Raw genomic sequence first — 14200 nt, forward strand, 5'->3', positions numbered from 1 at the left:
CTTTTTAAAATTAATAAGCATAATATCAGTGTTTTCTAGAGCTCACATATTAATCGTTGACTGGTTATACGTGTGCACTCTGGAACATAATTGAGGTTGCTTGAGTATTGGCCTTAGAATACTTATAGAAGGAGCAATTGTTGACACTACCCGTTATTTTCATATGTGCATCTTCCTGTTAGCATTTTATCTAGAATTCAAGAGGCTGCATCCAAGCCTTTCAAATTTCCGTGTACTTTGACATAGGGATAGTAGATATAACGCAGAGAATGAATACGTGTTGCCGTTAGTGCTGTTATCAAGTGAAATCTAAAAGGAATATGTGTTGCCGTTAAAGTGCTGCTTATCAAGTGAAATCAGTAGATTTGGTGTTGCAACTCTAAAACCTTGAGAGAATTTTGTCCATTCAAATCTTGAAGTGGCAGTTAAAAGATGCAAATTACGTTTGTAGTTGAAGAGTTATGCAGTATGCATTAGGAATATCATATTTTTTACCTCCCTTACAAGGTTGCGTCTCAACTCTTATTGACTACATAGGACTCCTTCCAGAACATATATTATCTGCAAACAAAAGTATATTGCTTTTGTGAAACAATTGGAAACAACGTTTTGAGGAAAGGAAATAATGCTGCTAGATTCCAGTTTTTGTACAACAAAAAGACTCTTTCTGACTCTTTCTACTGCCTATGAACGAGAGTACAAACATCTTTTGAACCGTGTCACTCTTACGCTTCATCCTCCATTTCTTTGAATCTTGATGTTGTTCACTTAACGTAAGCTCATAATTTTTTATTACTAATCAAGTTTGTATTTGAAAGGTGTGTGAAAATAAAAGAAATTTATTAACAAATACTGATTACAAAACGATACTGTAGTATGGTCAATGAGTTCAAATCTCAGTAGAGACAAAAAAGTTAGGTGATTTCTTCTGATCTGCCTAAACATTGCTGGACGGAGTTACTTGGTACCTCTGCTGGTGGGAAGTAACAGATACCAGGCGTACTAGTTGAGGTTTGAGCAAATTGGTCAGGATGCCATTGTTGTAAATTATAAATAAAAAAAAAGGGCAGCCCGGTGCACTAAGCTCCCGCTATGCGCGGGGTCCGGGGAAGGGCCGGACCACAAGGGTCTATTGTACGCAGCCTTACCCTGCATTTCTGCAAGAGGCTATTTCCACGGCTTGAACCCGTTACCTCCTGTTCACACGGCAACAACTTTACCAATTACTCCAAGGCTCCCCTTCATTGTTGTAAATTAAAATAAAAAAGAAAAAGAGATTGTAGTACGGGAAAATGGTGTGTTTTTGACACTTCGAAGTTTCTATTCGACCAATTAAACAGAGGTCACTATAATACAGGGGTAAAGAGATGCTTCATGAAGAAATAATAATCAAATAATAGCTAAAAGTGGAAAACATAGTCATCACTAGCATGCAAAAGAAGGAATTCAACTGTGTTCCATGGTTTCCTGTAAGTGTAGATGATGGAAAAGCTGGAGTTGTCCTAGCAGTGCCATTTCTGTTTCCTCTGGTGGCCTCAGGCCCCACATTGGTAGGAATAGACGCTTCAGTAGGCTTTTGCTTGTTGATTGGCAGAGTAGTACTTTTGGATTCTTTAGAATCATAACCTGAAAAAGGAACTTGAACTGTTTTTGGAAATCGCCTTCTGTTTAAGGTTGAGTATATATCTTATGTTAAAGGTGGGATATAAACTCACAATCAGATGGCTTCCAGCCCAAAACCATCTTTTCCCGATCAAACACCATCAGGTAGGCAGTCATAACATTTTCTGCAAAGGGGTCCTTGTATTACTGTTATTTCTTTCATTTTGTATATAGATGAAAACAAAAACTTAAAATCTTCTTACCACTTGGTATTGGTAAGATCTTTAGTTCCTTAATTGCAGAAATAAACAGAATTACTAGTTAATAGATACTCACGTCCAATGATGTTGACATCCCCACTTTTGACAACAGCTAAACAATATGCCTTGGATCCGTCCTGAGGATTAAGGAGGTAATTAGAAAATTATAATAGAGAATACTCTAACCTACTAAGAGCAGATACCATCTTACCGGAAATGACAATGTTATGATTGGATCAAAAAGATAAAACTGGTCGCCATCTTTCATTATCAAATTTACATCAGGATTTCCAAAGGTAGTCTGATTTGCACTGTATAGACAGTGTTAAGTTCTGAGAGTTTATAAGGAATTGAGAGAGAGAATACAAATAAAGATTATATAAGCTGGTTTACCTTATGCCATAGCAGTACTCAAAAGGAACTTGGACAGTAGGTTGAATACGTTGCTCTTTTGCCTGGGAATTGAACTGCCAAATATACCAAATATTTTTAGTTGTCAAATATAAACAACAAAGTCTCCAACTAGTGACCTCCTGGCCGGAGGCAGATCCAGGTTTTAAATTTGATGGGTTCTTACTTGAACTTAATGTACTTTTGAAATTATGGGTCCAGAATTTAATATTTATTGAAATTTTAGCGGTTTTTCACATATATATTTGCCTTTTCTCCTGACTCACATTCTCTGTAATGACTGTGTAAGCTGGATCATTTAAGTATGTGAATGAGGTACCAGTGTCAAATATGGCTGTGAAATCAACATCAATGTTCTTAGTTCCCACAGTTATTCCTGTGAAGCTAATATTATAAGTTTGGCTGCATCCAGAGAGAGAAGAGGAAGGAAACACATATTTAGTTTGAATTCCCACATCATATATAATCAAGCTTGAAACAGGAATCAAAATGCTGAACCCTGTGAATCAAGGTGAATGCTTACTGTGGTTGTTCAAGATTGAATGGTGTTTCTCCTTGGCCTGGACTCCCTTTGTCTCCAAAATCTATTCTTCCAATACCATCAGCCCCAAAGCACATGGAAAAAGAATTTGCAGCAAAACCTTTGCTGGCCAAAATGCTAGGAACAGATATACTGTCCATACCAAGTCCAAATAGACCATTGGGAGCAGCACCATTCAAGAATGCACCAGTTTGTTTTATCCCACACCTGAAATAGAACTACTAGTAAATATAGATTGTAGTGGACTAGAAAATGCATTGTGTAATGCAAGAACGCCTTTGGCATCCTGGATCGGCCATTGAACTGTATTCAGTAAGTGGAACGCATTAGCTCTCTCCGCTTTTAGGTTGGGCAGTCAATAAGTGAATTTGACTACATTTTCTCTCACACCATCTAGTGTGCAGTTATTAACCTTGGGGTCGTGTGGTTTGAAAACAAGTTATTATGGGATTAGTTTTGGTGATATTAGTTATTCTGGTATTACTCCCTCCGTTTCAAAAAAATTGTCTTAATTTGACTTGGTGCAAATTTTAATAAAGAAAGGAAGACTTTGGTGAGATATGTAGTCTTAAATAAGCCATAACATTTGTGTGGCTATAAAACTTTTGAAACTTGTGGTCTGAAACCTGTTATATTACTTGTGTGGTTATAAATGCTTCCTACTAAGGAAATAATATTGAAAGATGTCAATTTTTTTTGAAACAGACTAATAAGGAAATAGTGACAATCTTTTTGAAACAGAGGGAAGTTTGGTATGTTATATTAATCCTGGGGTTGTCAATTTTACTGTTTTATCCTAGGATAACTTATCCTGGTATTACTTTTCCATTCTCTGGCAGGTATAAATTATCCCGGTATTATTTTTAATCCTGGGGTAACTTATCCTGGGATTACTATTTCACCCTCTGGTATAAGTTATCCCGATACTATTTTTATTCCTTGGATAACTTATCCCAGGATTAGTAACCAAACAAGGGATAATGCGGTACTAAATTTTTATTCCAGGATTATTTTTGCTTATCCATCCTACCAAACGACCCCTTAATATCTTCAAAAGAGAAACAAGAAGTAATCACACTCACCCCAGTGTAATTGGTGCCTCTACACTTTTTTGTTGAGTATTATCTGTTTGTAAGTGCAAGATGTCTTCTACCAATACTCCTGAAGATGAGGTATTATTGGAGAAATATGCAACTACATAATCACATGCACTATGTGCCGCTGAACATTGTCTTCCTTGTCCACACAGAGTGTTGTTGCGGGGAACAATATTGCTTGTCGAGGATGTATTAAGGTTGTAAATGTTGAGATCTATACGCTGTTTCAAAAGTAGGGACAGTAAAACAAGTGTCTTTTAGTTATCCATATCCGTCACTGGAAACGCAATTTAACTGTTTCAAAGTAATATGCAAGAAGGGTAGCCTTGAAGCAACGGTAAAATTGTCTGTGTGTGACATAGGTCACTGGTTCGAGCTGTGGAAGCAGTCACTAATGCTTGCATTAGGGTAGGTTGCTTACATCACTCCCCTGTCCTTCTCCGGACTCTGCGTGAATGCGGGATGCCTTGTGCACGGGACTGCCCTAAAGTAATAAATATGCAAATTACACATACACTTCCAGAACCCGTCACAAGTGAACGGGCACAGCTGCTGCAGTTACATGGTAGCCAAAATAAGTCACTGCCAGTGTCAAGTGCCACCAGAAATGGTTGCCCGGGTGTACCCGCTGTCACATTTGCATAATGCAAACTGAAAATCACCAAACACATTTAGTTAGTCCTAGTAAAGGAAGAACATGAGAAGAACTGCAAAAGAAGGAACCTACAATCCCAGAGAACTGAGTAGAACAGTTTTGTTTCCCCCTCTGGCGAACGTGACTGACACCGGAGTAGGATCACCGGTGTCAGCTAGCCGGTGATCACGCTGAGTCCAAGCTGAATAATACTCAATACTACCTTTTTGGGGCAATCTTTGAGGGTCCAGAATACCTTTCACTGGATCAGAATACCTGTGGTGGATATCAAACCCGAATGTCCCAAACGCTTCACTATTATGCAACTGTAAAGCTAAAACCATCAGCACGATAACCCGCACCGTGAAGGTACTAGTACAACAAGAATTATCCATTGAAATAACGAGAAAAAGTAACCTAACGGCTCAGGCTCAAATGTGAAGGTATAGTTTACGCAGTTTTGTCTTAATCTGAAAGACGTCTCAATGGTTGAATTCCTGATCTCGCCTTAACTTTCTCTTCCCATTCTTCATAGCAAACTCTTTCAAGTTCAACCACCAGCAGTCCGGGAAAAGAACTCCCCAAAATATTCTCAATGGAACAGTGATACAAAAATGAACAAAAAACAGTGCGGTACAATACATAGTCCATATATATGTATGTTTAGGAAGGGAGAGAAAAAGGGTAGAACCAAGAATCAAAAGGGTGTGTGATAATTAAAGATATGAATAGAAAATTTTGGGTTGACGAATTCGAAACTGGAGGAGGTGGAAAGTGAGTCCACCAACTGAAGCTTTACTACAAGTTGTAGTAGTTTATTGTCAAATGGGGAATGACAGAATGATAGAGGGAAAAAAAATGTTCAAGTCTTTGTGAAAGCAAGGATGTTTGGACAATTACCTAGTACTGATTGGGGAAGGTATTGTGGATTCCATGTTTTGGGTTCACACATAATGGGGCCCAAGGTTTAATGTTGTTGGTGGATATGAAGTGCAAAGAATTTGGAGGGTACTGGCAGAAGCAAAGTCAGGTTTTGAAGCTTACATGTTTGGGATTCTTACTTTATTTAAGTTATTGGGTTCTAAGTTAATAATTTGTATATATTCAATAATTTTTTAAGATAAATACAAAATTTGGACCAAAGCTACTAGATTTGCTCGAATCCCTATTCTGCATTTTAACTCCGCCCTAGGTACTTGCACTACCTACCAGAAGATCCGATACTGCAGTTTCTACTCCATTCATGATTTCTCCTGTTTTGTTTTGTGAAAAGTATTTGCATGGTATCTTTTATATGCTCAATAAGAATAAACGAATTCAAGGTCTAAGTTTGTAAGTAGGAGGTGCAATTGTGTTTACCAAGTACAATGTAAGTTTGTATTTTCTACTTACAAAGTAGTAAAAATAATGAAAGTATGCACTAGGGGTGGCAAACGAGCGGGTCGGATATGAGACGGGTCGAAAACGGATAATAAAAAAACGGATAAATTATCCGACCTGACCCATATTTAATACGGATAAAAAATAGGTTAACCGGCGGATAACATGGGTAACCATATTATCCATGGTTTCATGAATATGATCACTTTTGGGAGAATTCAAAGTCTCCCAATTTGAGGTTTTACAAATGTAAAAGTTAAACCCATGAGTTATCCATTGGTTATTCATTTCTAAATGGATAATATGGTTCTTATTCATATTTGACCCGTTTTTAAAAAGTTCATTATCCAACTCATTTTTAGTGGATAATATGGGTGGTTAACTATTTTTTTTAACCATTTTGCCACCCCTAGACTATGCACTCACTAACTTAAATAATGGAGGAAAAAAGCTCGAGAAGGAATACCAAAACTTATTTCATTCGATAAGTCTTTTTGCATTCATGGTTAAATAGCAAAATCACCCAACCCGTAGGTTTGATTCCTACCGATTGTTTTTATAGGATCGAAAAATGATATACATGAGAGTTAGTGTGACCTTGGCTTAAAAGATTGGTTAAAAAAGCTCATTTTGTTAGCCAAGACCTTTTGTTGAACTAAACAAAATGGAATAGATTAGCCTCCACAAGTTTTGAGTTCGTAAGAAGTGATGAACAACCTTAATTTATATGTTGCTATTGAGCTACCAAATACCTATCTTGTTAGGCAAATTTAGGATTTCTACAATATGGGTATACCTAACGAAAAGAGATAAGAAAGTATTAAGCAAGAATTTATCTCTGTTCCTCTAAGTAAGTAACTCGGTATTCAACCAAATGCAATATTTAATTTTTTGGAGCATGAGGGCCATTAGATAATATTAGATCAATTCTAAAAAATGCGTACATAAAACACCTAGTTTGATAGAGAGATCATGGGTTCACGTGCTCTATTTTTTAAACAGTAAATCCGCCCAACATGCCAACAATACTGACGCAAAAGAGTCTTTTCTTCCTAAATTTACATTTATCTTTGATGTCAGTGGTAGAGCCACATGTATTTAAGGAGTGTTAATTGATACTCCTTTTCGAATATTTCATTATGTAGCTAGATAAACTTTTTTTTATGTATAAATATTATATTTATTTTTCTTGGTTTCTTTGTGGGTTTAAAAAATATTTTGACATTCTTTGATAAAAATTCTAGCTCTGTCATTATTTTGCCGCAAGTGAAATTGGAAATGAAAACGGGTTGAGGCAGAAAAGTGGGAGACGACTTGATCACATGTTGCTGATTTCTTTCGATTTCTCTTTCTTTCCTTTAAGTTGAGAGGCACGGGTAGTTTCTGGTGTACAAAAAGAATTAAAATTTTAGTCAATCTTCCAAATGTATACCAAACATCTTATATCGAGTCAATATCATATTTTCATATCCTATCTTCTTTTAATTATTAAGTATTTGTTCCCCTCCTCTTTCATTCCCTTAAAGAAGTATAAACTACCAAAATGACAATTTAAGTCAAAGCTATCTAATTAGAGGCAGAAATACTGAACTTTCTTTTGCCAAATATTTGAATCAATCGGTAAAATTAGTTGTCATTAATTTCAACCAGCGAAGCCAGGAAATTTAATAAGGGTGTTCAAATTCTTTGCCAGTGAACTATGCAAGGGTGTTCAAAGTCTATTTTTAATCAATAACAAGTAATATTTTACCTTATATGTAGTACTTATAATTTTTCGGCGAATGGTGATCAGTTGACCACCCTTGGGCCAACAAAGCTTTGCCACTGATTTCAACATATATACCACTGGTAATGTGCAGGGGTGGAGTTATCATTAGTGAAGAGGGTTTAATTAAATTTTATAAAAAAAAATTATACAACGTAAAAAGGGTGAAAACAAATATCATGTGTGTATGAATTGTTGAATCTCCCTGACATAAGGAAAGTTTCTAGCGTAATGACAAAGGTGATTCGAAAAATAAATTGATGAATTCCCTTATAAAAATTCTAACTTCACTACTAATAAGCGAGTCTTACAACAAACTTTGTAGGTCATATTCATACCCAATTTGTTGAAATTGCCAAATAATCATCAAATCTATGCCATGATGTTATCAAACTGGCATACATGAAAAATGGGCACCTCTTCCCTTTTAGACTTCTTTCCAAATTACTTTCTCATTTACTTTTATTAGTCCATTATTTACTTGACGCTCCCCTTAAAAAATTATTAATTAAGAATTTATTTTTCTATTTTACATATACTAATACTAGTAATTAAGAACCTGTCAGCAAAGCAATGACTAGGAAGTACGGGTACTTAATGATAATGGTAACATTGGAAGAAAATGATAAATGTCTCTTAATTTGCTAAAGTGACACCTAAAAGAAAAATATTAGTTTTAGTATACCGGAGTGAGTAATATGCTGGAATATTGGGTTTTTAATATTAAAATAATAATATATCATGATCTCTTATTATTTTCATTATTATCCCATGATCTTGAGAAGTGGTCATAAACTCTTAATTTTCATTAACCCATGTTCTCCATGATCTCATAATTTATTACCCAATTTTCTTCTAATTTATTCCAAGGAAGACTTCTTACAGCTATAAATAGGAGTATTTCTGTGGTAGAGTAGCGTATGAAAAATATTGTAGAGTGTATGAAAAAGTAAGTTGGTATAATTAAAAAGAGAGCTGAGAGAAGGAAATAATCTAAGTCTCCAATTTATTCACTACAAACAGTGGCGGAGCCACATACACCAAAGGAGTGTTAACCGACACCACTTTGCCGGAAAATTACACTGTAGAGCTAGGTAATTTAAAAAAAAATATATAAATATACTATATAATGACACCCCTTAACTTCTTGATTAGTTTATTTTTTTATGTTATGAATCCCCTTAATGAAAATCTTGGTTCCGCCACTGACTACAAAAGAGAATTTTATTTAGTTGAAGGAATATGTTATTTGTGGTGGAGTTTTGGAGTCAACAACTAGTCCAGAATTTGTACGAGTCATACGATATGGTCGGGGATAAACAAGTCAAGAAGATTACTGCTGGACCAGCGAAACTTTTGATGTAATGAAGAAAATGGAATATTTGTGCCTCAGCCTAAAGGATATTTTGATTTTCTTTGTTATTTTTTCAACTTCACTTATAAATTCACCTAACATAATATCATATCATAGCTTCAATGGATAGACTACATATACAGAGGAGTGTAGCTATATATTATGATATGGTTATATATGGTATTTGGTCTTATCACTTATGTGATGCGTTGTGTCACGGGTGACCTGCTTCAACCCCACCCCCCACACACACAACCCCCCTCACGATATGAAAATATACTCCAATTTCCTGCATATCCACTCTGCATTGAATTCCATAGGTAATTAAATAGTGTTAATGCAGTGCATTAAAGACGCCTTTGATTTCCCAAAATATTTGGAAAAAAAAACCTTTCAATTTTCGGTTGAAAAATTATCACGATCCGAAATTTTCCACCGATGGGACCGTAATGGCGCTTAACATTTCACTTGCCAGGCAAGCCAACGTTAGAGAATCATTAAACCAATTTCTTATTTTCATTCAGTAAATAACAATAATTAACTAAGATGAAATATAATAAGTGCGGAATATCATAAAACTGTATTAATTATTACCACCCAGATCTGGAGTCACAATTCACGAGCATTCTAGAATTTGCTACAAGTAATAGTCAGAAAGAAATACAACTGTCTGAATGAAAGAACCAGTAGAACAGAAAAGATAGACGGGGACTTCAAGGTCTGTGAACGCCGACAGATCTACCTTGAGTCTCCGAACATCGGACCAATAGCAAAATCTCGATTTACCTGAGCCAGTATCAAAATCTGCACACAAAGTGCAGAGTACAATATTAGTACAACCGACCTCATGTACTGGTAAGTGTCGAGCCTAACCTCGACGAAATAGTGACGAGGCTAGGACAAGGCACCTACAAATCAACATGTACAATTTAATAGTGTATATGCAAATAACAGAAATGAAGAACTAAACAGGAAATGTCGGGAGAGGAACATACTGTGGGGAATACAAGATAAAGAACTACAACAGAATGATCACCGGAGCAGTCAATATACCATGAATCAACAGGAATAGTGAATACAGCAAGGAAAAATGCACGGCATCACCCTTCGTGCTTTTACTTTCAATCTCACCATAAAATTAATAGAAACAACACGGCATCACTCTTCGTGCATTAACTCTCATCTCATGGAACGGCATCACCCTTCGTGCATTAACACTCACAATATGACACGACATCACCCTTCGTGCATTAACACTCACAATATGGCACGGCATCACCCTTCGTGCATTAACATTCTCCCTTACCATAATGCAATGCATAAATAACAACAGGAAGATAGAATAACAAGTACAAACCTTACTTCAACATTTGGTTCCATAATATCAATCTCAACTTTGAAATATAAACTCAATTATCATTAGAAAATCCGTAAACATGATAATGACGATCAATTTAACAACACTAGTATAACACATAGCAATTAGGCATGGGAATGAGACAATATAAGAAAACGAAAGAAACATGGAAAAACAGGTAAATTGGCGACGCATAAGTACTCGTCACCTCACATATACGCCGCTCACAAGAATTTCACTTAGCAAGTAATCTAAGGTTCATAATTTCCTCAAGTCAGGGTTAGACACAACACTTACCTCGCTCCGAATACTACTTAATTCTCAATCACAGCTTTTTCTTTGGAATTCACCTCCAAACCACTCGTATCTATTTAAAAATGACTCAATAATGTCAAATATTGCTAAAGGAATCAATTATATTGCATAAATTAAATTTTCCAAATTTTTCCTCCAAAAAGTCAAAATATCGGCCCGGGCCCGCTTGGTCAAAACTCGAGGTTCGGACCAAAATTCTTTTACCCATTCATCCCCGAGCCCGAATATATAATTGGTTTTAGAATCCGACCTCAAATTGAGATCTAAATCCCCAAATTTCCGAAATTCCTAGTGTCTACCCTAACCCCTAATCCTACCATGAAAATTCTAGAGTTTAGGTTGAAATTTCAAGAAATTAATGGGTATTTGAAAGAAAATGATTTAGAATCACTTACCAACAATTTGGGGAAGAAATGACTCTTGAAAAATCGCCTCTCACCGTTTGATTTTTGAGAAAAATGAGTTTTTGGCTAAAATTCCGTTTTTAGATTCTGTTAAGTGCTGGGCGACAGTGTTCATCGTGTTCGCAAGAGCACTGTCGCGTTCGCGAAGGGTACTAGCTGCCAAGACTTCGCGTTTGCGAGGCATCGCTCGCGTTCGCGATGAAGCAACGAAACCCCCTCCCCCCCAGGTCCCCACATGCTTCGCGTTCGCGAAGGATAAGTCCCCCATCACTTCGCGTTCGCAAAGAAGAAAACTTTAGCTGCCCAGTTTACTCTTCGCGTTCGCGAGAGTACCTTCGCGAACGCGAAGAAGGACATGCCAGAACACAGACTCTGCAGTAAAAACCAGATTTTCAAAGTCCAAAACATCTCGTGGCCTATCCGAAACTTACCCGAGCCCTCGGGGCTCCAAACCAAACATGCACACAAGTCTAAAAATATCATACGGACCTGCTCACGCGATCAAATCGCCAAAATAACACCTAGAACTCCGAATTTAGCACCAAATCGAATGAAATTCTCAAGAAAACTTTAAAATTACTATTTTCTCAACCGAAGGTCCGAATTACGTCAGATCAACTCCATTTCTCACCAAATTTCTCAGACAGGGCTTAAATATCATAATGAACCTGTACCGGGCTCCGGAACTAAAATACAGACCCGGTACTAACAATGCCAAACATCTTAAAACAATTAATTTTCAGACTTTTAACTTTCATCAAAAATTCATAATTCAAGCTAGGGACCTCCGAATTTAATTCCGGGCATACGCCTAGGTCCCATAATTCGATACGGACCTATCGAGACCGTCAACGCACGGATCCAGGCCTGTTTACCAAAAATGTTGACCGAAGTCAACTAAAATCAACTTTTAAGGCAAAAATTCTTATTTTCATTAGTTTTTAACATAAAAGTTTTTCGGAAACCTTCTTGGACTGTGCACGCAAATCGATGAGGGTAAAAATGAGATTTTTAAGGCTTAAGAGCGCAGATTCGAGTTCTAAAATATAAAATGACCTTTTGGATCATCACAATCTCCACCTCTAAAACAACCGTTCGTCCTCGAATGGACATAGAAAAGTACCTGGGCTGGTAAAAAGGTGGGGATATCTACTCCGCATATCGGACTCGGACTCCCAAGTAGCTGCCTCAATAGGCTTACCTCTCCACTGCACTCGAACTGAAGGATAACTCTTTGATCTTAACTAGCAAACTTGCCGGGCTAGAATTGATACTGGTTCCTCCTCGTAAGTCAAATCCTTGTCCAACTGGACAGAGCTGAAATCTAACACATGGGACGGATCGCCGTGATACTTTCGAAGCATGGACATATGGAATATCGGATGAACATCTGCTAAAATAGGTGGTAATTCAAGCCTGTAAGCCACATCTCCCACTCTCTCCAGAATCTCAAAAGGTTCGATATACCTAGGGCTCAACTTGCCCTTCTTTCCGAACCTCATTACACCCTTCATGGGTGATACCCGAAGTAACACTCTCTCTCCGACCATGAATGCAACATCACGAACTCTACGGTCGGCATAACTCTTCTGCCTGGACTGAGCTATGTGAAGTCGATCCTGAATAATCTTGACCTTATCCAAGGCATCCTGTACTAAGTCTGTGCCCAACAACCAAGCCTCTCCCGGCTCGAACCACCCAACTGGCGATCGACACCGCCTACCATATAATGCCTCATAGGGAGCCATCTGAATGCTCGACTGGTAGCTGTTGTTGTAGGCGAACTCTACAAGGGGCAAGATCTGATCCCACGATCCTCTGAAGTCTATAACACAAGCGCGGAACATATCCTCCAAGATTTGAATAGTACGCTCGGATTGCCCGTCCATCTGAGGATGAAATGTTATGCTCAACTCAACCCGCGTACCCAACTCACGCTGTACTGCCCTCCAAAAGTGTGAGGTAAACTGCGTACCTCGATCAGAAATGATAGACACGGGCACACCGTAAAGACGGACGATCTCACGAATATAAATCTCTGCTAACCGCTCCAAGGAATTGGTAACTACCACAAGAATGAAGTGCGCTGACTTAGTCAGCCTATCCTTAATAACCCATACGACGTCGAACTTCCTCTGAGTCCGTGGGAGTCCAACAACAAAGTCCATAGTGATACGCTCCCACTTCCACTCAGGAATCTCCATCTGCTGAAGCAAACCACCGGGTCTCTGATGCTCATATTTTACCTGCTGACAATTTAGGCACCAAGCTATGTAAGCAACTATATCTTTCTTCATCCTCCTCCACCAATAATGTTGCCGCAAATCTTGATACATTTTGGCGATACCTGGATGAATAGAATACCTGGAACTGTGTGCCTCTTCAAGAATTAATTCATGAAGCCCATCCACATCAGGCACACAAATACGACCCTGCATTCGCAGAACTTCATCTTCCCCCACAGCAACCTGTTTGGCATCACTGTGCCGCACCGTGTCCTAAGGACAAGTAAACGAGTATCATCATACTGCCTCTCTCTGATGCGCTCATATAAAGAAGATCGAGCCACTGTGCAAGCTAGATCTCGATTGGGTTCTGAAACATCTAACCTCACGAATTGGTTAGCCAAAGTCTGAACATATGCAGTTAATGGCCTCTCACCAACCGGAATATACGCAAGACTGCCCATACTCACAACCTTTCTACTCAAAGCATCGACCACCACATTGGCCTTTCCGGGGTGATACAAAATGGTGATATCATAGTCTTTCAACAACTCCAACCATCTTCTCTGCCTCAAATAAAGATCTTTTTGTTTGAACAGGTACTGAAGGCAACGACGATCAGTAAATACCTCACACGAGACACCGTAGAGGTAGTGCCTCTAAATCTTCAGCGCATGAACAATGGCTGCCAGTTCTAAGTCATGAATGGGATAATTCTTCTCGTGAACTTTCAATTGCCGCGACGCATATGCAATTACCTTGCCATCTTGCATTAATACTGCACCAAGCCCAATGTGAGAGGCGTCACAATATACCGTATACGATCCTGAACCTGTGGGTAATACCAACACTAGC

General features: G+C 38.0%; 1 protein-coding gene across 1 annotated transcript; it reads right to left on the reverse strand.

Annotated features, from left to right (window-relative positions):
• Nucleotides 1-1223: 1223 nt before the first annotated feature.
• On the reverse strand, nt 1224-5607 carry LOC107775683 (aspartyl protease family protein 1-like). Its single transcript, XM_016595435.2, has 10 exons — nt 4639-5607; nt 4427-4562; nt 3897-4132; nt 2797-3021; nt 2540-2675; nt 2256-2329; nt 2074-2173; nt 1939-1999; nt 1716-1787; nt 1224-1626 (listed from the first exon to the last, which is right to left on the reverse strand). Exons 1-10 carry the CDS (start codon nt 4938-4940, stop codon nt 1373-1375), a joined length of 1596 nt encoding a protein of 531 aa, XP_016450921.2. The 5' UTR covers nt 4941-5607; the 3' UTR covers nt 1224-1372.
• Nucleotides 5608-14200: the final 8593 nt, after the last annotated feature.

The sequence above is a fragment of the Nicotiana tabacum genome, chromosome 14 (assembly GCF_000715075.1).
Source record: "Nicotiana tabacum cultivar K326 chromosome 14, ASM71507v2, whole genome shotgun sequence".
Taxonomy (NCBI): domain Eukaryota; kingdom Viridiplantae; phylum Streptophyta; class Magnoliopsida; order Solanales; family Solanaceae; genus Nicotiana; species Nicotiana tabacum.

Excerpts from the sequence above, each read along its gene's own strand:
- LOC107775683 (XM_016595435.2), bottom strand. The coding sequence starts at position 4,940 with ATGGATAATTCTTGTTGTACTAGTACCTTCACGGTGCGGGTTATCGTG. Across the intron at positions 4,133-4,426 it reads TTGTGACGGGTTCTGGAAGT|CGTATAGATCTCAACATTTA; the intron begins GTATGTGTAATT and ends CTTTTGAAACAG. Across the intron at positions 2,676-2,796 it reads TTCAATCTTGAACAACCACA|CCAAACTTATAATATTAGCT; the intron begins GTAAGCATTCAC and ends CTCTGGATGCAG.